The 22,605-nt window shown below is 48.2% G+C and overlaps 1 protein-coding gene across 3 annotated transcripts in view; it reads left to right on the plus strand.

Annotated features, from left to right (window-relative positions):
* The window catches only part of AMOTL1 (angiomotin like 1), a 73,533-nt gene that overhangs the window by 45,366 nt on the left and 5,562 nt on the right, over positions 1–22,605 (plus strand). For 2 of the 3 annotated variants that reach the window (XM_086481727.1, XM_086481728.1), the window contains 5 exons: positions 1,052–1,196; positions 2,177–2,266; positions 12,516–12,661; positions 18,229–18,378; positions 21,969–22,159. In XM_086481727.1, coding sequence (XP_086337853.1) covers positions 1,052–1,196; positions 2,177–2,266; positions 12,516–12,661; positions 18,229–18,378; positions 21,969–22,159 — 722 coding nt within the window. Of the gene's footprint in view, positions 1–1,051; positions 1,197–2,176; positions 2,267–2,639; positions 2,642–12,515; positions 12,662–18,228; positions 18,379–21,968; positions 22,160–22,605 lie in introns of all 3 variants that reach the window. The other variant, XM_086481729.1, reaches the window with a different exon arrangement.

Raw genomic sequence — 22,605 nt, forward strand, 5'->3', positions numbered from 1 at the left:
TTTCCCCATCACAGGTCTGCCAGGCTTTCCTCAGTGCGTGGCTTGGAGGTGCTGTGTGCCCGTGGGCCACATCCAGGCAGAGTGGCCCTGGCGTTGTGGGAAGTGCAGGTCCGTGCTGCTGCGGCCTGGCTGTAGGTTCCTACACAGACAGCGGAGTGAGAGCTCCAGTGTCTCTGGCGCTTTTATTCTGCAAGTGCTGCAGCTGGCAAATTACACCTAAAGCTTAACGAGCCCCGGGGAGGGACCTACCTCCACAGCAAGTGGAAGTGGGCTCGCACCCTGGCTTCACAAATTGCAAATTCGTCCCGTCCACGATTCAAGAGGCTACAAAAGCGCCAGATTTAGAAAGGTATGTGCGAGGCTATATATATATCTCCTGGTTTTCCAGCCTGTGCACATTATCAAGCTTTCTTCCACAAACACAAGGGCCAGGCATGCAGGAGCAGATTCCCGAGTTGGTGTTGATCATTCCTGCAGCAATGATTTCAGCAAAGCTGTAACACTTAACACAACATTAACGTATTAAAAGAGTTTGATGGATTGACCTGAACAGCAAAACTCTGCCTGGGACTATCCTCCTGTCAGTCTTTTGGGCTCAGGTCTTAAGATGCAAGTTCACTGCTAAGGGCTTCCTCTGCCTGCCTGCAGTTTGACAGATTTCAAGGAGGTGGGGTTAAGAAGATTGACAACCCGAAACAATTGGTTTGGTCTGCTATAGAGAGTTGCTTCTTGTGTAGAACAGTCTTCAGTCAAGGACAGAAAGGAGTGGACCACAGTAGTTCGAAACTGGTATGTCAGAGCTGAGCCTAAAACACTTTTGATGGCATGCAGAGCTCAGAGCTAAGTTTTGGATCAGTTTGGGAACTTCCAGCACTGACAGGGCTTCACACCATCCTCCGCTGGGGAGATTGGTCATTGTAGAGCTGGTGGCTGGCGTGACGCTCGGCATGAGCATTGCCTCGACCCCTGCACCCCATCGAAATGCACTAGGCAGACACTGGGACGGGACATGTTCCTGCTGGGCTTTAACAGGAGCTCTCTCTCCTTTCAGTTTGAAATAGAGATTCAGAGGATTTCAGAAGCTTATGAGGGCTTGGTCAAGACCACCACTAAGAGGGAGTCTCTGGACAAAGCAATGAGAAACAAACTCGAAGGAGAAATTAGGAGACTTCATGACTTCAACAGGGATCTCCGTGGTACGTTACACTTAACTTGTGTGGGTTTTTTTTCCGTGGTTGGCATGGTGTTTCACTTCTCACAAGCCCCATAACAGCAGGCTTTAGAGGAGTAGCTTCACACATTTTAGATTAATGTCTTGAGGAATCGAGCCCTGCTCATTGGCGTAAGACAAAACTGCTGTCACGCCCCTGCTGGCAAGAAAACCTGCTGGCAAAATACGAGAGTCAGCTTCAGATGGTGCCTTTGTGTTTAGCACTTGCAAATACTGATTTGACAGCAAGGCCACCAGTCTTGAAGTCTCATCCAGCTCTAACGAGCTGAAGAGCAAGTTACAGTATAGAGCAATGCTGTACAACCCATAAATCTCAAAGTTCAGTACCTTCACGAACCAGTAGCAAGTATCAATATTTTTGTATTAAAAACATAAAATTGGGGGTATACTTCTCATGCAGTGAGATGCCTTCGGCAAGCTGGCTTATGCTTTTTGCAATGGTGCAAGGAAGGTCGCATGGTCTTTCTGGAGGAGGGAGGCACCTGAAGGCAGAACCTTGCCAGGGGAAGCTGTCCCTGCTGCAGAAAGCTCCTTTCCCAGGGCATCCCCAAGGATTGGTGTCGCTGGGCTGGGGGCTGCCTTCCCACAGGGCGTCTCGCTGCACCAGAGGCAGCGCTCTGCTGCAGCAAGGCACCCATCCCCTTGCAAAGCTGGGTAATTCAGATTGCAAATGCCTTGTGCATTTTGGACAGCGAGAGATAAACTGCCTGGGCACGTCAGCCATGAATGGCAGAGGCTTTTCCCCCAGTTTCTGTAAATCTGAACGACACAGCTTCATGGAAGAGGTCAAAGGCCTCATCTTTTATGTATGTGTCAGCCTCCATTTTAATGCCCTCCTTCAGAGAGTCTATTTATACTGCTCTGCTGGCATGCATCTTATTTTCTTGTTGGCCTACAATTTTATATACATATATTTATACTTAAAGTATTTCCTGTTTTTTGCAGAACGACTGGAGACGGCCAATAGGCAGCTAGCCAGCAGAGACTTCGATGGGCATGAGGATAAGTCAACAGAGGGCCTTTATGTTGCCCAGAGTGAGTACTGTGCTAATCTGTTCTGAAGGTGCATATATGTATACGCACACATACGTATGTGCTGGAGTGGAGATGAATACCTTGCTATGAATTGTTATTGTCCTTATGGCTTGGTTTTACTCAGCTAATTCATCACATACTCTTATTTAAGCTGCAGACTGGATTGTTTAGGCTATTATTTTTTCTATCTGAGCACCAGAACCAGGCAGTGGATAACACAACCTAGCTTACTTTTGATAAATATTTATCTGAAATTGTGAAGTGTTGCTTGCGGGGTTCACCTCTGGAGACGCACGCTTCTTAGAGAAGCCAGATTCTTTTCTTGGCTAGGGTAAGTCCAGAGCAACCTCTGCTGACTCACTGTCAATGACAGGGGTTGACTGTCTGGGAGGCAGAACAGAACTGGACCCTCCTTTTCACAAAGGATGGAAGAGAAAAAGATTTTACAACTTCTACTGCTATGAAAAACATCCTTTCCTGTCAAGTTTTAGGTTCCTGTAATGACTGAGCACAGTGCCGCAGCATTTCCCTGCCATGTGCTGACGGCTCCGTGTGACCAGCCAAACCAAAACCCAAGCAGCTGGTACAAGACAGCACGTGGCTTCTCGTGCATCCTGAGCATCTTCAGCACGCTTCCAGGAGGGCTTGACCGCCTGGGAGCTGTGCAGTACCTTGCGGGATTAAATCCTATTGAAGCTAAATGCTGTGTACAACTGATCCCTCTGTTTTATTTATTTATTGCACCAAGTGTTTCCTTGGAAGATGAGCTGCAACTGCAAATCCTTAGGTGGAGAACCGGCCGCCTCTATTAGCAGTGCCGTGTTTGATACTGCTCAGCATGCCTTGCTGCCAGCCCTGCAGCGTCCACCAGCTGCTCCAAATGCAGGAGAGCCTTCTCCTAGCTCCCACCAGCAGTAACGATGCCAGCACAGCAACTTCACTGATAATTGTGCCTGCGTGCACAAACCAGAAGAGAATCTAATGATCTGTTAGCTTTGCCATATTAGCAGATGCCACAAGGACATGTGGATACTGCTGCGAACCCAGGGGGATGATCTGTTAAGAAAATAGCATTGCTATGTAAGTCTTGTCATCCTTGGGAAGAGTTCAAATGGGGTAAGTTGCACAGCGCAAATTGCAAACTGGGGTCCGCTGTTTTCGTCTAGAGGCAGCCTGGCCATGTTCCCATGTACTGGTAGCTACCGGGGGAATTAAATCCCCAGGATGGACTCAATTTGAGTCATTTTCCAGCACGTAAACATGCTCAGTGCTTCTACTGATAAATATCTAGCAATGAAACTTTGCCTGTGCACTCAGCATATTACTGCTATCAATTCACAGCTTACAAACAAATATAGCTTTTCGGATCCTATCTCATAAGATGGGCTGGATGCTTGGAGTGTCTCCTGGCTAGGCCAGAGAGCTAAATGTTACTAATGCAATGCAGAGTGCTTCCAAGAATAGAAAAATGGGCACATGTAAAGCAGGTCCTCCAGTCATGTTCTGTGGGCTGCTGGGGCATGCACAGTAATGACCTCGATATGAGGATAGCAGCCTATAACACCCCTCTGAAAGCCCATAAAAGGTTTTCCTTGGAAATCCTCTGTTGCTGACTGCATTTATGCACTGGTGTTTGTGACTCTTCCCCTGGGGCAGAGCAAGGGTTGCACCCCACTGCCAACCTGGGAGTTTTGCAAGCACAGTCTGTACCCTCTCATGTCTTTTGATGAGATGCTCAGGCAGAAAACTGAGGAGATGGGATGCAGCTTGTTTTAGCTGCTGTGTGTACAGTTGTCTGCTGAGACTGCAATAGTCATTATTAGAGGAGGAGGGAAAAATGGTGCCTAAATACGCTCCCATCAGCTGTTGCAATTTTGTCATGAAACTCGTGTTTGTTTTTCCCTAAGAGTAGGAGCTTATTAAGTCAGATTAGTAAATGCAAATCTTAGTTTTCAGTAGGAAAGCAAAAGCAGTTTTCTAGTCCCTATATTTATGGAAAACAGGCTGAAAACATGACACTTAAACATCCCCAACCCAAGTTATATGAAAAGACTCAGCAGCAGGTTCCTAAAAGTTACCATTTTTAAGCCAGTCTCATAATGAGATGAAGGAAAGGATCTAGAGGTTTTCTTAATGCTCATCCTTGGTAATACTGCAAACATAGAATTAATACTGTGGTAAAACTCCAGTAATAGGAGAAACTCCCTGAAAAAGAAGTCTGGCAAGGCAGGATGTGCAGGGATCATTTCTCAGTTCCTCACAGAGCTTTCCATTAGCAGTGCAACAGTGCAGAGCAGTCATGCACCCTGAGATGGAGATTGGAGGTGACAAAAACTCTTATTCTTTGTAATAAAAATAGGCAAAGCCAGGCTGCATGCCTCAAAGTATTAAGTGCTAGGCATTTGTGCCTAAGAAAAATGTTACTGTTGTATCATGGGTAGGAGAGAACTTGCAGCAAATTAGTTTCATGATAATTATGTGATGTTTTGTCAGTGAAAAAGGTTCTTTTAAGGAAAAACATGAAGCAGTGACAGATGAAGGCATGTGGGCCCATACAGGTGAGACAAGAGCCAGGCAGGAGGAGGTTGAGAGATGCTGTGGAAAGGGAGAAGCAGGAAGACTGAGGATGGTTTCAAGGGCATAAGGCAGAGAGAAAGCTTATGATACAGCATATCACAGGAAAAATTTGTTTTGGTGGAGTCTGAGAATTTTGTCTGTTTTTCTTGGATTTCTGGGCTTAGAGACACTCTGTCAGAGCAGCGGTTCCTCCAAGGGGCTGTTTTTTGAGGTGTCTGAGGCAGATCGGGGTCTGTGCCCGTCCACATGGCTCTGCAGCCGTTAGTGGGGATGCGCAGACGGTTTGGGCAGTGTGTTGGTACAGCCTCGTGCTTCACGGGAATGTGCAGTGGATGTGCCGTGTATGGCTTGTGCATATATCTGTGTACCAGATATCCCAGACACAGAAATATTCCCATCAAATTAATCCAACCAAAGAAAATGACCACAATAGATGTTTCTGAGAGTGGATTTTGGGGCGGACTAAAAGCCGTTCGGTATTCATACGGGAAATAATCAGGGCAGAGGCAGAAGTTTCAGGGGTGATTGAGAGGGAGCTTTCTGCCCTCTTGTTTCACAGCTGTAAGCTGCACGTGGGGAGATGGGGAAGCTGCTGCCCTCCGGTACCCAGAGCCAAGGGCACCTGTGCAGGGAGCAGCATCCTGAAGAAACAGTGTTGTATAGAAAAATGCGTTTGTTTTGCTTGACTTCCCCCTGCCCTCCGAAGGGAAAGGGTATGGGAAATCTGATTTCGGTTTTCAACATGTGAAGGACAAATTCTCCCCTGACTTGTACTTCATGACATGCAAATGGAAATGGCCAGGATGTAGATCAGACCAAGTTTAAGCTGCCCACGATACTTCATAGGGTAAGGAAAGACATCACAAGTTTCAATGGAGATTTGGTCACTTCCTTCGACAACAGAGTGGCAAACCTTTCTACATCCCTGCTTAGGTCAGTGACCATGAGCCATTTTTTTAAGTACATTACGATTGATCATAATTTTTAATTCCAACACAGAATCCCTGTCGATGACCACATGAGAAAATGGACTCAGGGACTCAAGCATGACCTCCTGCAGCTTCCCAGCCTTTTCTTGGTGCTGGCATGGCCCAAACTCTGGAGAGCTGTCGGAAGCCTGCCGTTTGTGAGTGAAACTGCAGGAGGAGAAGATTGCAATGAGTTCTCTTGGCGTTTGTATCTTTTCTTTCTTTTTTTTTTTTTTTTTCTTATGGAGACCTGCCAGTGGGGATGGAAAGAAATGCTTCATTTCCCAGTTCTGCATTGCTGCTCCAGGCCTGCCTTGGCCCAGCCTAGTCAGCGTCAAACCACAGCTGCAGGGGGCTGCAGCGAGGCGTGGGCAGAGGCACAGACAGACAGATGGATGTATGGTGGCTTTGCTGCTCCTCTGGAGGGAAATGTCAATGTCTGGACCTGGCAACCTGGCACTGTTTAATGTGCAAAGAATTTAGTAAAGCTGTGGAAAACCTCGTCCTGGCTGGCTGCATGCAGTGAATGGGCTCTGTTTGTTCATGTATTCTGCTTGTTCTTACGGGGTGGGAACCAGCTGCTGAAAGGTCTTTGGAGCAGGCAACAAGGTCCTGTCCTCATTTCATGTTCGTTCTGCTGGTCACTCCGAGCAGAGTGGCAGAGCACAAGGCACCCGTCCTGCTCTTCAGCTCCTGCGTCATGGCCCTAGCACCCTTCTGGGAAGATCAGGCCACCAGAGCTGGGCAAGTCCCAGCTTGAGCTGGATGAGCAGAAAAGACAACTATGCTGCCCCATCCTGGTGAATCAGCTGGTCCAAGGGTGACCAGCAGCAGCTGCTGCGTCATACACCCCTGCCCATGGATGGTGGACATCAGAGCTCCTCCACATGCTTGCCATGTCGGGAGTTGCAAGACTGATGAAAGGCTAAATAAGTCCCACAGGTTTCACTCAAGAAAGGCATGGTCACTGGAGAGCATCTGTGGAATTAGCAGCTGTGAGCAAAGAGCCATCACTGGGAAGTGCAAACCTGCATAAGAGAAACTGTTGGCAGTGCCACAAGGGACATGGTATGGGAGCCAGTCTTGTTTTCAGCAAATGTCCTGCAGCCAAATTGGGCTCTTTTTACCATAATTTGATATATTTTCTTCTGCCGGCAGTGATCATTCTGTAGGAACAAGGAGTGTCTTTAAAGTATGTCTGTGTTACCGTTCTGCAATACCACAGCAAGGAGATGTATTGAGATGGTCATTAAATTGGTCGAATACTGTGATACTTAGATATAATGTGTGAAAAGCTGAGGGTCACATCTGAGTGTAGGGAAGAGGTGGCACACATTGAGTGTATCTTTGTCTGTTTCTACTTCAAAGCAGGGACAAGGCTGGTCTACTCTTGGTGTACTTACCCAGCTTGACAACTCAAAAAGCCTGTTTGTGAAGCATTGAAGCAGGCTCTTTGCTTTATCTCCTCTTTCTTCTACCCAGCCAGAGTATAGATGTATTGTCCTCAGTGTGATGAGGTACTTGCAGACGGTGGGTGGAAAGCCGTGCGATTACAACTTGTAAGCTGCAGCAGAGAAACCTCTTGGGAACTGTTCAGTAATGGGATGTGGCAGTGACCCACCAGAGAATAGAAAGAGTTATTAGCTGGAGGCTGTTAGGTAAAAAACACGTGCCTGGGCAAAAGGTGTGTGCAAGGGTAGCACAGTAAAACAGTGTTGTTAGACTTTAAGGATACCTTGTATGTACTTGAAGAGAATTTAAGGTATGTTCAACAAAGTCATTCTTTACTAAAACTTGATGTAATGTAGGAAAGTACTTCTAAAATGTGCTTCCAGCATTTTGCAGGGAGAAGCTGATGTAGAGAAGTGTTAAGAGCTGCTAAGTAAATTTTTCTTGCCAGCTTTCTAGTGAGTTCAGCAGTTATTCTGTGTACAGCATAACGTTGTCCTCCTTTGGGAGGGGCTAGAAAACATAATGCAGCAGGGCAAGCAGAGTGCTTCGAGTTCCCCGGACGAAAGCTGAAAGTGAAGGTCCCAAGTCCTGTTTTCCTATGTGCTGTCTTCATGTGTAACATGAAACATGGGTTTCAGATCAGAGGCAGAGTAAGTGTGGTCCCAGCATGAAATGGTGGGGTGCTAGAGCTGAAATAGCGTTCATCTTCCAGCTTCCTCACCCTTTAATGAAATTAGCTGCTTGATAATTTGCCCAGATTTTCTTTTGTACAATAGATATTAATGTTCCTTCTGGTCAATCTGATCGAAGTAATGTATTTGTGTGAAAGAAGAGGTCTGCATGACCAATATAAAATTCCTTGCCAACGTGGGACGATTAAGGCCACATCATACCAAGACGGCTTGTGGTGGCAGTCAGTGGCACAGTGTGCACAGCACTTGCTGGGCTTTGTCCATGGGCTTCGCAGAGGCCAGTGTGCTGGTGTTGGTGCCAGAGTTTCTTTTTGTGAGGTGCTGAATTCCTGCTTTTAGGATAAATGGGAAGATGGCTAGATGGGTTTGGGCTCACCTTGTCCACTTGTGCCTTGTTCCACATGGCCCAGCTTGTATGCATCTCGCCTCGTGGCAGGCACCTACCAAGAGTGTGTAAATTAAACCTGTTCTTTTCCCACCTGTAATTAAGGAAGAATAAGGCCCTTCAGGGGGGTAGTTCAGGTCTGAAATGGTCTGGCTTTGGCCATGTGAAGTTTCCTGACCCTCCTCAGGGGGAGGTGGATCATGGGGCTTCCAGCTTGAGTGGTCATGCTTGGGTGGGACAGGCTGGATCTTAGGGACAGATTTTCCATGTTTCGATGTTTTTGGAGCAGCTTTTCACTTCAGTCAAAAAATAATACATTCTGTAATGCTGTGTTTAAAAAGTCAAAAATCAAAACAATGTTTAATTGATGCCAAATTAATTTTTGGTGGAAATTTTCCTTCGTGGAGGCTTTCCAAGTGCTCTATTATTGTTGTCATTCAGAATGAAGGCCAGATTTTGAAATCTCAGATTTCACTGAATGAAACCTCCATCCCCTGCTCACTCCAGTCATTAACTGTTTGCGATCCAACATCAGGGATCCAGTGACAGGCGCGTGATGCTCGTGTTCCCTGAAACGGCTTCTTAGCGCTGTCTGGGCAGAGGTAGATGGAGCCAAGCATTTCCCCAGGCAGCTTGCTAGCTAAGTCAGTGGTGGGCCTGCATTTCACAAAGTCACAGAATGTTAGGGGTTGGAAGGGACCTCGAAAGATCATCTAGTCCAACCCCCCTGCCAGAGCAGGGCCACCTAGACTAGATCATACAGAATGCGTGCAGATGGGTTTTGAATGTCTCCAGAGAAGGAGACTCCACAACCTCTCTGGGCAGCCTGTTCCAGGGCTCTGTCACCCTCACAGTGAAAAAGTTTTTCCTTATGTTAATGTGGAACCTCCTGTGCTCCAGCTTGCACCCGTTGCCCCTTGTCCTGTCGTTGGCCATCACTGAGAAGAGCCTGGCTCCATCCTCCTGACACTCGCCCTTTCTGTATTTATAAACATTAATGAGGTCACCCCTCATTCTCCTCTTCTCCAAGCTAAAGAGACCCAGCTCCCTCAGCCTTCCATCATAAGGGAGATGTTCCACCCCCTTCAACGTCTTTGTGGCTCTGCGCTGGACTCTCTCAAGCAGTTCCCTGTCCTTCTGGAACTGAGGGGCCCAGAACTGGACACACTATTCCAGATGGGGTCTCACCAGGCCAGAGGAGAGGGGGAGGAGAAACTCTCTCGACCTCCTGACCACCCCCCTTCTAATCCACCCCAGGATGCCATTGGCCTTCTTGGCCATGAGGGCACATGGCTGGCTCATGGTCATCCTGCTGTCCACCAGGACCCCCAGGTCCCTTGCCCCTACGCTACTCACTAACAGCTCAGTCCCCAACCTGTACTGGTCCATGGGGTTGTTCTTTCCCAGATGCAAGACTCTACACTTGCCCTTGTTGTGTTTTGTCAAATTTCTCCCTGCCCAGCTCTGCAGCCTGTCCAGGTCTCTCTGAATGGCAGCATAGCCTTGTGGTGTGTCAGCCACTCCTCCCAGTTTTGTGTCATCAGCAAACTTGCTGACAGTGCACTCTGTTCCCTCGTCCAGGTCATTGATGACTGTATTGAATAGTACTGGTCCCAGTACCAACCCCTGGGGGACTCCACTAGATACAAGCCTCCAACTAGACTCTGTCCCATTGACCACAACTCTCTGACTTCTTTCCTTCAACCAATTCACAATCCACCTCACTACCCAATCACCCAGACTACCCCTCCTCAGTTTAGCTGTGAGGGCGCTGTGGGAGACGGTGTCAAATGTTTTACTGAAACCAAGATAAACCACAGCCACTGCACTACCGTCATCTATCCAGCTGGTTATGTCTTCATAAAAGGCCATCAGGTTGGTCAAACATGACTTCCCCCTGGTGAAGCCATGTTGACTGCTCCTAATGACCCTCTTATCCTTGATATGCCTAGAGACAGCACCGAGGATACGTTGTTCCATCACTTTTCCAGGGATGGAGGTGAGGCTGGCTGATCTGTAGTTGCCTAGGTCCTCCTTCTTGCCCTTTTTGAAGACTGGAGTGACATTTGCTTTCCTCCAGTCCTCAGGCACCTCACCTGTTCCCCACGACTTACCCAAGATGATGGAGAGCGGTCTAGCAACGACTTCTGCCAGCTCTCTCAGCACCCGTGGGTGCATCCCATTAGGGCCCATGGATTTATATTTATGTATTTTGTTGCCAAAGAAAAAGATGTGAGCAAAGCTGACGTAATTTAGCCAGTTTTTCTTTTTAATGTCGTTTTAAATCTTATCCAAAAAGGGATGATTTTTTAGAACAGAGGTTATCTACATGTGTTATTCTCGCTCCTGATGCATTAAGGTGGTTACAGGAGGGGACCACTGGTAACTGGACCCTTAGATCATACAGGACTGGAAAGTCACCCAGCGCCCTGCAGGACTGAAATGCCTCCCATGGCTTCCTTTTCTCTGCACGGCCAGAGAAAGCCCAGTCAGGTGCCTCCTATCTTATTCTTCCTTACTGCTTTCCCCTCTTTTTGTTTTCAGGCTGTCCAGTGCAGATCGGTGTTTATTATTTGGCTTCCTCAGGTGTTCTGTATCTCACTGTGATGGGTTGACCCTGGCTGGATGCCAGGTGCCCACCAAAGCTGCTCTGTTACTCCCCTCCTCAGCTGAACAGAGGAGAGAAAATATAATGACAGGCTCGTGAGTCAAGATAAGGACAGGGAGATCACTCAGCAATTAACCATCACAGGCAAAACAGACTCACCTTGGGGAAATTAGTTTAATTTGTAACCAATCAAATCAGAGAAGGGTAATGAGAAATACAACCAAATCTTAAAATCACCTTCACCTCACACCTCCCTTCTTCCCGGGCTTAACTTTATTCCAAATTTCTCTGCCTCCTCCCCCCAAGTGGCGGAGGGGTATAGAGAATGGGGTTGTGGTCAGTTCATCACACGTCTCTGCCGCTCCTTCCTCCTCAGGGGCAGGACTCCTCCCACTCTTCCCCTGCTCCAGCGTGGGTCCCTTCCACAGGTGCAGTCCCTCAGGAACAGACTGCTCCAGTATGGCTCCCCCACAGGGTCACAAGTCCTGCCAACAAACCTGCTCCAGCGTGGGCTCCTCTGTCTCCATGGGTCCACAGGTCCTAGCAGGAGCCTGCTCCGGTGCAGGCTTCCCACAGGCTCACAGCCCCCTTCGAGCATCCACCTGCTCAAGTGTGGGGTCCTCCACAGACTGCAGGCAGACTTCTACTCCACCATGGACCTCCATGGGCTGCAGAGGGACAGCCTGCCTCACCATGGTCTTCACCATAGGCTGCAGGGGAATCTCTGCTCCGATGCCTGGAGCACCTCCTCCTCCTCCCTCACTGACCTTGGTGTCTCCAGAGTTGTTTCTCTCACATATTCTCACTCCTCTCTCCAGCTGCAATTGCTCCTGCACAGTAACTTGTTCCCTTTCTCAAATACGTTATCCCAGAGATGCTGCCACCGTCATTGATGGGCTTGGCCAGTGGCAGGTCCATTGTGGAACTGGCTGGTATTGGCTTTGTCAGATACAGGGGAAGTTTCTAGCAGCTTCTCACAGAAGCCACCACTGTAGCCCCCCTGCTACCAAGAGCTTGCCGTGCAAACCCATTACAGTCATGATCTCCGTGCTTGCAAATAAAATGGACCAGGCACATCCCACATCCATGGCCTGAGGTTTCTTGCCCATTAGGGCAGGGCAACAGCATCCAAGCTGTCAGCTGTAAACAGTCCTTGATGTAAGCTGTTCTCAGGCAGGGTCTGCACATTGTATGGGAAAGGAGTAGCTGGTGCGAGCCAAAATTTTGCTGTGGAACGTGCTAGTAGTTCAGCAGAATGGACAATTACGAGGCAGTGCTCGGGTCCACAAACTCTGCTAGTGCCAACACAGCCCAAGCTGCCACTCATCTCTGCTGCTGGCACTTGCGTAAGGCTGGGCATTGAGGGGCTGAGCCTTGGCAGGAGAAGCTCCTTGGCAGTAGAAGCTCCTTGGCAGCTGTGTCTCAGCACTGTGTTGTAGTGGCCCCACTTGCTGCTGCTTCACGTAATTTTTGCTTTCGTAGGGAGGTGGCAGCTTACTTCTTATGCGTGGCCCAAAGCCTGAGAGCTGTCCTCCTGGAGTGGGTCTTGTTCTTGTCTTTCTTCCAGACAAAGAGCACTTGAAGGAGAAGGAGAAGCTGGAGATGGAGTTGGCAGCTGTGCGCTCTGCCAATGAGGACCAGCGGAGGCACATCGAAATCCTCGACCAGGCCCTAAACAACGCGCAAGCCAAGGTCATCAAACTGGAAGAGGAGGTGAGGCATGGGCAAAGTTTCTGTGCTCTGAGCGTAGCTGTGGCTTATGGTTAGGGCTTTCTCCATCCAAGTCCTGAATCTCTTCTAGCCGTGGTGTGGAAGGTCTTCCTGCTCCCCTTGCACTAGGTGTACAATACTGAGCCAAACAAGCAAGCCAAGGAGACAACAACCATAGATGTTTTCAGAGCAGGGCCTTCCACATGTAGCCAGGAGCAACACCAAACTCAACTAGCTGGTGGCTGAGGTAATGGTAGGACTTAGCAGAAATATCAAATGAAAAGCCGACTACTCACTAACTTGGGACTGCGATACAAACATGTGGTATTTGTGCATCCCATTTCTCCCCAAAGAATGCCAGGAGGCTTTTGAGATGTGCACGGCAACACAGCAGTGTAGGGCTCGGTAACTTCACATCTAAACAGTGATCTTAAATGATCTGGCTGATCTGGCTGGAAGCAGATCATCCAGGATTTAGAGGTACAAAGAGCTACAGGTTTTATTTGAGAGCTGAAAAAAACTTACCATGCCATGAGACCCAAGAAATTCCATCTGTGCAAAACTCCCAAGAGATCTTTAAACAATGGTCCTATAAACCTGATGGTGAAAATAAGGATCCAGATGGGAAGAGAAATCCCAGGAACAGAGGGCTCTTCAAAGTGACACACAACTACAGAACAATATCTAGTATCTGGAAGCTGAAGCTGGACAAATTCAGAGCAGAACTAATGCTCAGTTTTAACTGTAAGTAAGAGTGATGTTGTCAGTTCTCCATTATTGGAGGTCTCTAAGTCTCAAATTATTGTGTTCCTTAAGGACCTTCAATCAGGAGATGTGAACTTAATAACTAGCTGAAAGTCTATGCATTCTGGCAGATCAGGCATAACTGTTAAAACAGGCCTTTTTGGCCATAAAACCTCTGTCCATGGGACCAACAGAGAGGGAGGAAGTTTTGTGGGGACTAAAAGAAAAAGAAACTTAATCTCTATTATCTGAGTGGGTAGGTCATTGGTGAGGGGAAGTCCCTTGGTGAACCTCTACCCTAGCAGGCTTTTTAGAGATTTGGGCTCTGGCACAGACCGCTGGCATGATCTTGGGCCTGTCTGTTCCCTTTCAGTGCCTTATTTCCCACCTGCACCCTCCTCAGGGCTGGCCTGGGGATGAATCCACAGGAGCCCTCTGGGTGCAGGATGCCAAAGGTCTTGTGGGGAGCAGGAAAGGTCTTTTCTCAAGTACCTGCAAGTGACAAGTGCAGTTCATTGTCTTGGAAAGATGAAAGGTGAATTTTTCCTCAGTGATACTTGAATGTTTTTTATCAGGGTATCCAGCATGACAGACCCCCTGTTAGGCTAACTAATGGTTACTTAGAGTCTGGAAGGTTTCAGGTACTATATGTAAGTGCTGAAGGCACTGCTGTTTTGTTGCTGACCACTAGACCATTCTGACTTCCTATTTAGAAACACTTTAAAAACTGCATTCCCTCTGGTGGATACGCTCAGCAGAAGAGGATCAAACTAAGTTTAACTGCTCCTTTGTTAGTTAGACTAAAGCCTGCTCACCATCTCAGTGTATTTGGGGCTGTCCCTTTGGGATAGCTGCAGGAGCTAGCGTACCTTTAATCTGTACATAATTCACTTGACACTGTTTGCCTTGAAGGAAACCAGAGGTTTTCTGTTTGCGCTTCATTATGAAGCGGCTGAATAAAGGAACGTTTTTAGGTGGGCAACACCTGCTCCTGCAGTTGTGGCATCACGCAGGGGATGGAAATAGGTTTAGCTCCTGGCTGCTCCACAGACTGTCAGCGTGCCATTGGCAGGTAGCACTGACTTGCTGAATACACACCAGTGAAGGCAGCAGAAGCATAAACACAGATTTCCAGGCAGGTGGTGTAAGAAGCTACCGTGTGCCTGCTGGGTTGTAGTAAATATGTTTGCAGCCTTAGGACTCTGTTTCTAAGAGCTTTGCAGTTGCCAGTTTCTAGTCTAGTCATCCAACAGAAATGTGCCCCTGCTGGGGTTTGGACCTAGGATCCTGGATTGTGGACTGGTGGGGCTGAGGAGAGGGCAAATATTCCCATCTGGAGAGCTGCTAAACTCCTGCTCAGGGCATGGTAGTCGTTACAGAGGTGGTAATCTCTTGCACAGGGCATGGTAGACCTCAGGGGCGACAACATCTGAATGATGCAACAGTATTAGCTGGAGTTTGTATGTCAGAGCCCTCAGCCTGAGCAAACCCACATTAACCTGGTAGTGTTTAACTGCTTTTTTTATTCTAGGGGGAGTTCAAATTAATTTTGTGCCAGCTGCTGTGTTTCAATTGTTCAAGGCAGTGTCATGCAGCTCAGGTGAAGTGCAGTTAATCTGTGGCTGCTGGCGTGTGCCCAAGCTCCTGTGCTCTCCTCCCCTTGCTTTTGGCCTGTTTCATCACTAAGTCAGAGCACCGTTTTAACAGTCTCCAGTGTTTCTGGAGCTCAGTTTGACACATAGGCAGCAGATGTTGAAGTTTTGAACCTTCATCTTAAACCTGGGATTTTTACTATAATTTAGAGTATATTGAAGGAAACACAAAATCACTCAAATGAAAATCCACCCAGATTTCTTCTACCACGAGAATGTAATTAAGTTTAAAAGCTTTTTAAATCAAGGCTTGAGAAATAAGCAATAGCTACTAAGTTGAATTAACATAAGATGGCATATTATGTAAATCTACATTATCCTGAGCGCCTGCTAGTAGAAGGATTTAATTCAAAAATATGTAGGTGGTATTATCACCACATGTCATTTAGGAGCCTGTTTCTGGAATTGTGTGTCTGGTCCCTGCTTTGGGTAGAAGACTGAATAATTGGAGAAAGTTCAGAAAACAGCTGTAGAATTTGTTTCGGGCCCAGAAAGAACAGAAGCTGTTCTTCGCTGTGAACATTTACAGTGAAGAGGTTGCTGAGCTCCAGTCCATGCATATGAACGTGCAGAAGGGATTGCTGTCAGCTAGATTAAATGTTGCTCTTTAACGTAAGAAGAAATAATGAGATGCAGTGTTTGGAGGCTGAAGCTGAGCAATTCAGGCCAGAAATAGAGTTAGAGTAATTAACACTGAAGCAGCCTACTTAGGGTGATAGTGGATGCTCCATCTCCTGCAGTCTTTAACTCAAGTCTCATATCTATAGAACAGATATTCTGTAGATAAAACTGGAGTTATGTTCCTAGTGCAGGTATTTTTCCAAGACCCACTCATCTTTACTCAGATTTATTTGCTTGGATCATCCTCTTTTAGTCTTGGAAGTTCTTCATTTTTATTGTCCTAATCCCTAGGACAAGGGCAGTGTTCAGGCAAGTTTGCTGATCTTGTGAATATGTGAATTGTTTCATTAAATGCTTCTTGCTCTAGTAGATCACAGTTTGGAAACAGCACAAGAAGTAATTTGCTTAAATTGCATAAGAGAAAGCCAGATTAAGCATTAGGGTAAAAGTTTTCTGGCAGTAAAGGAAAATAAGCCGTGAAGTAGTTTGCAGGGGTGGGATTTGGAGTCCCTACCCCTGGAGGGTTTTGTAAACAGATCACGCAGACGTGTGCCAGGTTTTAGGTAGAGTTGATCCCACCTTGCAGCGGGAGGATGGACTGGTACCTCTCCAGGTGCCATCCAGCTTTTTTTTCATTTACGCCTGTGTGCCTTTGAGGTAGTGGAGCTTAATATCATCTATTGCTGATTCAGTCCCCCTCCCTTACGGATTCATACTGCACTGACGAGCCCATTAATTTGAATAGCAACATTTTGTACTTTGTTTTTTAAACGTGTGGGTAAATTTTTTGCTTGTGAATCCACAGGCAGGATAGAAAAGTCAGAATTGGCTCAAGAACCTCCCTATAAATTCATGAATGTGGGAACTGTCTCATTGCATGTCTCCAACAAAATTGTTTTCTAAGGTGGTGGACTCATGTGCAAGCATGTGAACCCTGGGGCTTAGAGGGCTGCTGCAAAGCCAAAATTTGGCTGCTGTGATACGGATGGACCCTCCAGCATCTGGGAGGGGGTGGGAGAGCAGATGAGATTTGCTGCCAAGGAGAGACCCCAGGGGAGCCCCCTTCCCCTCTCTGATCCACACTGGTGTGGCTGGGAGGTGGCACAGGCACCTTCCTACTGCCAAAACAGCACATTCAGCAAGAAGTCACCACTGTGCCTGTCTTGCCAAGTCGTAAGATCCTGAGGAATGCGATCTTTGTGCTGCTGCCAGAGACTTGTAGGGATTATAATCTCATTAATTTTCATGGAAAGCCCCAGCTGTAAGCGTTAGCCCGGATTACAGCAGGGCTAGGGAGGTCATGCTGCCAGTTGTTCGCTCTGGCTGGGGAGGTTTGTTCAGGCCAAGCTTTGCTTTTGCTGTGAACAAGCCTGTAGCTCACTTCATCTGTGACATGGATGGATTTAGGGTGACGGAAGAGAAGTTTCAAGAAACAGTGTGCACTGTTGCTTTCTCTACTACAAGGCAGATATCTTTAGAAAGGTAAATTTATTCATGCTGATGAAGAGAAAGTTCATGATAAAAGGTTGGGGGAGAAGAAGGGAAGTGGGTTTCCCAAGGTTAGGACTGCAGCCCATGGAGTGAGCAGGCAGACCCCGCTGCCGCAGCCCTATGGGTGAGTTTTTGGGTCAGTGTCTACACTCCCCAGGGACGAGGATGGCTCGTGCACACCCAGGTGTGCCTGGCCCCCGTGAGCTTGCCCCTTCTTGGTGCCAGATTTTGGCTGGGGGTCAGTTTTCAGCACAGGCTTTGCTGCCTGTCCCAGTGCCCAGCACAGCTGATGCCAAACATGTCCAGTGTCTGCGGTCTCCTCTCCCTGAGGGCCAGCTCCTGCTGTGCACCCTGATCCCAGTACCCTGTGGTGTTGCTGAATGCCTGCTGGCATGGTAGGAGGCCAGAAGAAGTGGAGGTAGCCACTAAGCACCTTGAACATCTGCAGTCCACTTGCAAATTCCTTTTGGGGTATGCTGCTTGAGCAATCTCTGGGCATAAAACCTGGTATTGCAAAATCCTCCTGTCATGTTTAGGCCTTCAGTAATTGTTATATACATAAGGAGGGCCTGGCTTTAGCTGCCAGCAGATCAATACATCGGCATGGCCAAGCCCTTGAGCAGGACAGAGCAGGTGGAGTGCTTCTGGCTGCTGGCACTCCTCTTGTTCCTCCTATGTTGGACAGATATGTGGGGTTGAAAAAAAAGAGACTTTGTCTGGGTGCAGACCATGTGCCGAGTGTTCCCGGTCAATAAAACCCGTGGGCATTCCTCTTTGCTGAGGCCAGCCTGATGTGCTTGCCCAAAGAGTATCCACCAACGTGACGGCTCTTGCTTAGAAGTGGCCAGGGAGTTTGATGGCTAGTGGATCCCCAAGGGGTGGAAGGTCTGGGCAGCGTTCCCTCTGAAAGGGATACCATCTTTGCCCTGGAGAAACTCTCCAAAGCAAACGGCCAAAGCCATGCTTGAGCCCAATGCATGCCTGCAAGTGCGTGGGGGTCCCCGTGGCTCAGGGTGGGGGTACGGTGCCCCCCCAGCACTGCTGACCCTCTGTCTTCCGCAGCTGCGCAGGAAGCAGGCCTATGTGGAGAAGGTGGAGAAGCTGCAGCAGGCACTGACGCAGCTGCAGGCGGCCTGCGAGAAGAGGGAGCAGATGGAGCGGCGGCTGCGCACGCGCCTGGAGCGGGAGCTGGACTCGCTGCGGATGCAGCAGGTGAGGACAGGGTGGTCTGTGTGGGACCCCAGCACAGCGCCTTGGGTGTTGCTTTTCAAGAGGGACAGTCACTTGCAGCCCTGCCGGGTGCCGCCTTGCTTTTGGGTTCAGGTCATTGGGCTTTCGCCTTAAGCCTTTCCTTTGGATGGGGTTGTGGATGCCCCCTCATTGGAAGTGTTCGAGGTCAAGTTGGATGGGACCTTGAGCCACCTGATCTAGTGGAAGATGTCCCTGCCCATGATGGAGGGGTTGGACTTAGATGATCTTTGAAAGTCCCTTTCAACCCAAACCACTCTGTGGTTCTAACTGCTGATCTTCAGCGGAGGATGGGGGACCTCCGCAGTGAGGCTGCTGGACACAGCCAAGCCCTGCCTCCTGCGAGGCCCTGGCTCCCCTGCCCAAGGACAGGCTCTGCCCCCACATGTCCCCCCACACCTGCTGGGGGAAAACATCCTTCCACATTTCTCTCCAGTAATCATAGATTGTGCAAGATCAGCCCCACACTGAAGGAGGAGAGGAAAGGTGTGGTACACATGGGCATGAGATTTAGCCCACAGATTCTGGCTGATCTTTCACTGGAAAAGCAAGGTGGGATTTGGTGGGGGCAAGAGCTTGGGCTATAATTGTTCTGGGCAGAGCTGATATACGTGGTTCACAGAAGCCTCTACCCATGACAGATCTGGAGACAAATGGTGTCATCTTCAGACAATAAATAATTTAAATATCAGTCCAGTCCAGAATGGGCTAGAAGCGTAGATTTGCATTTCTATGTATGTCCCCTTGTTTTTTGGCAGCCCTGTGCCCTTAGAGAGATAGTGTTATGCTTGTGTTTTATGCACAGTTTTCCTTTGTTATTCCTTCTCCATCCCCAAGTCCCAAAGTCCAGTCATCTTTGAAAAGAAAAAAAAAAAAGGCACAAGGAGCTTGAAGGGAGGATTTCCAGGCTGCAGCTGGCACCGAGTGCCAAATACATGGCCATTGGCTCCAGAGGAGAGCAAGCAGATGTACTAAGTGTATCAAACCACCACCTGGGGAAAAAACAGCAGCATAAGCAAAGCGTGATGCTCTTGTAAGTCTTGAAGGACTCACTCATATCTCTTGTCAGCACAAGCATCTACTGCAATAACCTTTCCTTATTTCTGAGCCAGTGGAGACCAAAGCAGCTGTTACACAGAGCTTGTGCTGCCAGAAAGAGAGGGGCTGAGCCTGCCAGCAGGATGCGATTGGGAAATAGCTCTGCAGGCAGTGTCAGTGGTTTGCAGAGTCGCCAGGTGGCCAGACCTGAGAGCATCACCTTCTCACTGGCAGCCCCAGGGCAGGGCAGGTCGCCCAGCATCCCTTCAACAGCACTCTCACTGCTGCTCCCTGGAGACCCTTCCCATCCATCTTGGCTCCTTGTTGCCATATAAGTGCATTAAGTCTTTCTTGCCCTGTCCACCATGGGCTTGCTGTTCCTGTCTTCTTCCAGTAGATCTTCTCAGTTGCCCCTTAGCCTGCTCTCCTCCAATTTAACAAAGAAATTTCGTGGGATATGACATGCCAATGCTGGTGTAAATGAAAGAACATGCGAGAAAATTCAAATTCAAGTGAAGATAAAACTAGAACTAGGAAAGGTTTTGTTCTCTGAGCTGCAATATAGGGGCAAATCAATATATTAAGTAACTGGGACGGACTGTCACTGAAGTCCTTGTCTTGGGAGTTCAGGCTACGTCTGCTCGTTTTGGCATAAAATTCCTCTGTAACTTAATAGATTGCTTCATTTTTAAATTTTGTTTTTTGGCACTGTAATTGGCAATTGGGATTTGAGTTGCCATAGTTCTCAAATGCCTGCACCAGTTCTCTCTAGTAAGTTTTAAAAAGAAAGAGACTCTAACTTCATGTCTCGCCTATCAGCTTTGAGAGGAGACTTTGGGGTATTTTTTACTATTGTTATTTATACTTTCTGTTTTATGAGCCACAACACTTCAATCAATCATGTTGCGTGAAAATGCCCCAACTTTTTACTTCAAACCTGTCTTCTCTGAGTTACCGAAGTTGTATCTACTGAAACATTTTGTCATCACAGAGAAAAAAAGAGCTTTTTTCTCCATTTTACCAGAGTCAGCAGAAGAGATGCAGCACACAAGGAGACAGCAAGCCAGAATCTCTGCTGTTCCTGGCTTGTAGGTAACCGAGTCCAAATGGCAAATCTTTGTTATCACTGACGCATGAGCCAGGACCAAAAAAAAATCCCTTGGACTGAGCCTTGCAGGCTGAGTATGCAGGGCTGGCAGAGGTTTTGTCTCAGGAGACAACAGGCACCGGTGATGTCCCAAGATGCCATTTACAGACCAGGACTGTGCTTTCAAAATACTACCTTCCTGCCAGAGATTTGGCAATATTTCAAGTTTAAGTGCTGTTTTTTGCAGGAGCAGAGCTGCAGCCATTGCTCATAAGGGCTGTTCCATATTACATTTCCAGAAACCAGCTTCCAAACGCATCGTTACCTCACCAATGGCAGAGGCTGCAGCCCTCCCCTGATATCTCTAGTTTCCCAGATAAAGCAGGAGAGAAGTTTCTAGAAGGAGGAAATGTGGCCTGGAGAATGGAAATGGTTGCTGCAGCCCTTGCTGCGGTGTGATGGTACAGCTTTGCCAGTGGAAGTTCGTGGTGTAGCACGGATGAGAACCCAGTGTTGCCGAGACACGGTTTCCCCTTTAACACAATACTGTGCACTGTGGAGTGAACGAATCTCTTGCATTTTTTATTGAAAAAAAACACTTACTTCTACTGAGTTCTCCCAGAGCTTCGCGCCTCTCCCCTCAGTGTGTGCTCATCCCACCCAGCCTGTGCTGGGCCGAGGACTGGATATCCATCCTCCTCCACTCTCCACCAGCAGTGAGAGGAGCTCGGGGCAGCTGCCCATGCCTCTTAGGTGCTTTGATTAAGTGCCTGTAACTGGGTGGGATAGATCCTGCCTGGGTAAGTGCTTTCCTCACAATGTAGATGCAAAGGGTTCCGCACCCATTGCTGCTGGTTAGCATCCCATGGGAGCCACCCCGCAGTGCCTGGGGATCTTCTGCCCCTCCGGTCAGAGAGTTACCTGCTGCACCACAGAAGACATGTCCTGAGGGCACGTGAGAACTAATGTGCCAGAAGAGACAGGTGTAAATCCATGTCTGGGGCATTTTCCCAGCTGCTGTTTTAAATGGGTTACACGTCGCTTTTTTTTCTGCTTTTATATATAAACCCTCTGGTAATAGCTGTGTGTCCGTACCAAGCACTGCCCAGACATGTGATGAAGTCCCAGCAAGAAGAATATCTTTTAAAGCTTTGTTGCTTCTTTTTCCTACCAGCTTTTTTTCCCGCCTTTTTCCTTGGCTTGGGGTATCCCATGAAATCCCTGCACATCCAGGGGGCAGCCAGATCCCTACTTCTGTCAGCATGGCCTGCCCTCCTGCAACCTAAGGTGTTTAGCCTGGGGTTTCCACCTGCTCCTGTCAAAAGACATGAAGATGTCTTCTCATGCTCCAGAGAAGTGGGGGGAAAAATGGGTCAGCAGCTCCCGTACTTGGCAGAGGGTGACTATCTGTTGTCGTTTCCACCGGCAGAGGCAGGGCAGCTACCAGGCGAGCAGCCTCCCGGAGCACAATGCCCCAGCCCTGATGGAGCTGGTGCGGGAGAAGGAGGAGAGAATCCTGGCCCTGGAAGCCGACATGACCAAGTGGGAGCAGAAGTACTTGGAGGAGAGTACGATCAGGCACTTTGCCATGAATGCCGTGGCCACAGCTGCCACAGAGAGGTAAGGTGGCCTTGCTGCAAGCGGGCAGCTCTCCTCACCGCGGAAAGCATGGGGGAATAATAAGGAATGGATATTTTCTTAAGTCTGGATTTCGCTTGCCTTTCCCTGCTGAGTTGCACCGCCAGGGTTAGTGCATCTCTCTGTGGTGTCATGCCAGTGAGATACAATGGCTGGTTAAGACAGGATTTACCCTTCTGACCAAGTCCAAAAGTTTACCGAATCCAGGCACCAGACTCAAACCATGGCCTCTGCAGCAAAATCCTGGGCTGACAAATTACACAGGATAGGAAAGGCAACTCCCCCCTGCCTCACTGATAGAGCAAGCAGGGACTGTTGGTATATGGCTGCATCCATCCCATGGTCTGCAACCTGGTTGTTTAACCTAGTTTTAAAACCCTGTAGTGAGGGAAATTTTTTGGCCCAAGTCTCCTCTTTCACAGCTTCAT

Source organism: Leptosomus discolor, chromosome 1 (genome assembly GCF_034619465.1).
Source record: "Leptosomus discolor isolate bLepDis1 chromosome 1, bLepDis1.hap2, whole genome shotgun sequence".
Classification (NCBI taxonomy): domain Eukaryota; kingdom Metazoa; phylum Chordata; class Aves; order Leptosomiformes; family Leptosomidae; genus Leptosomus; species Leptosomus discolor.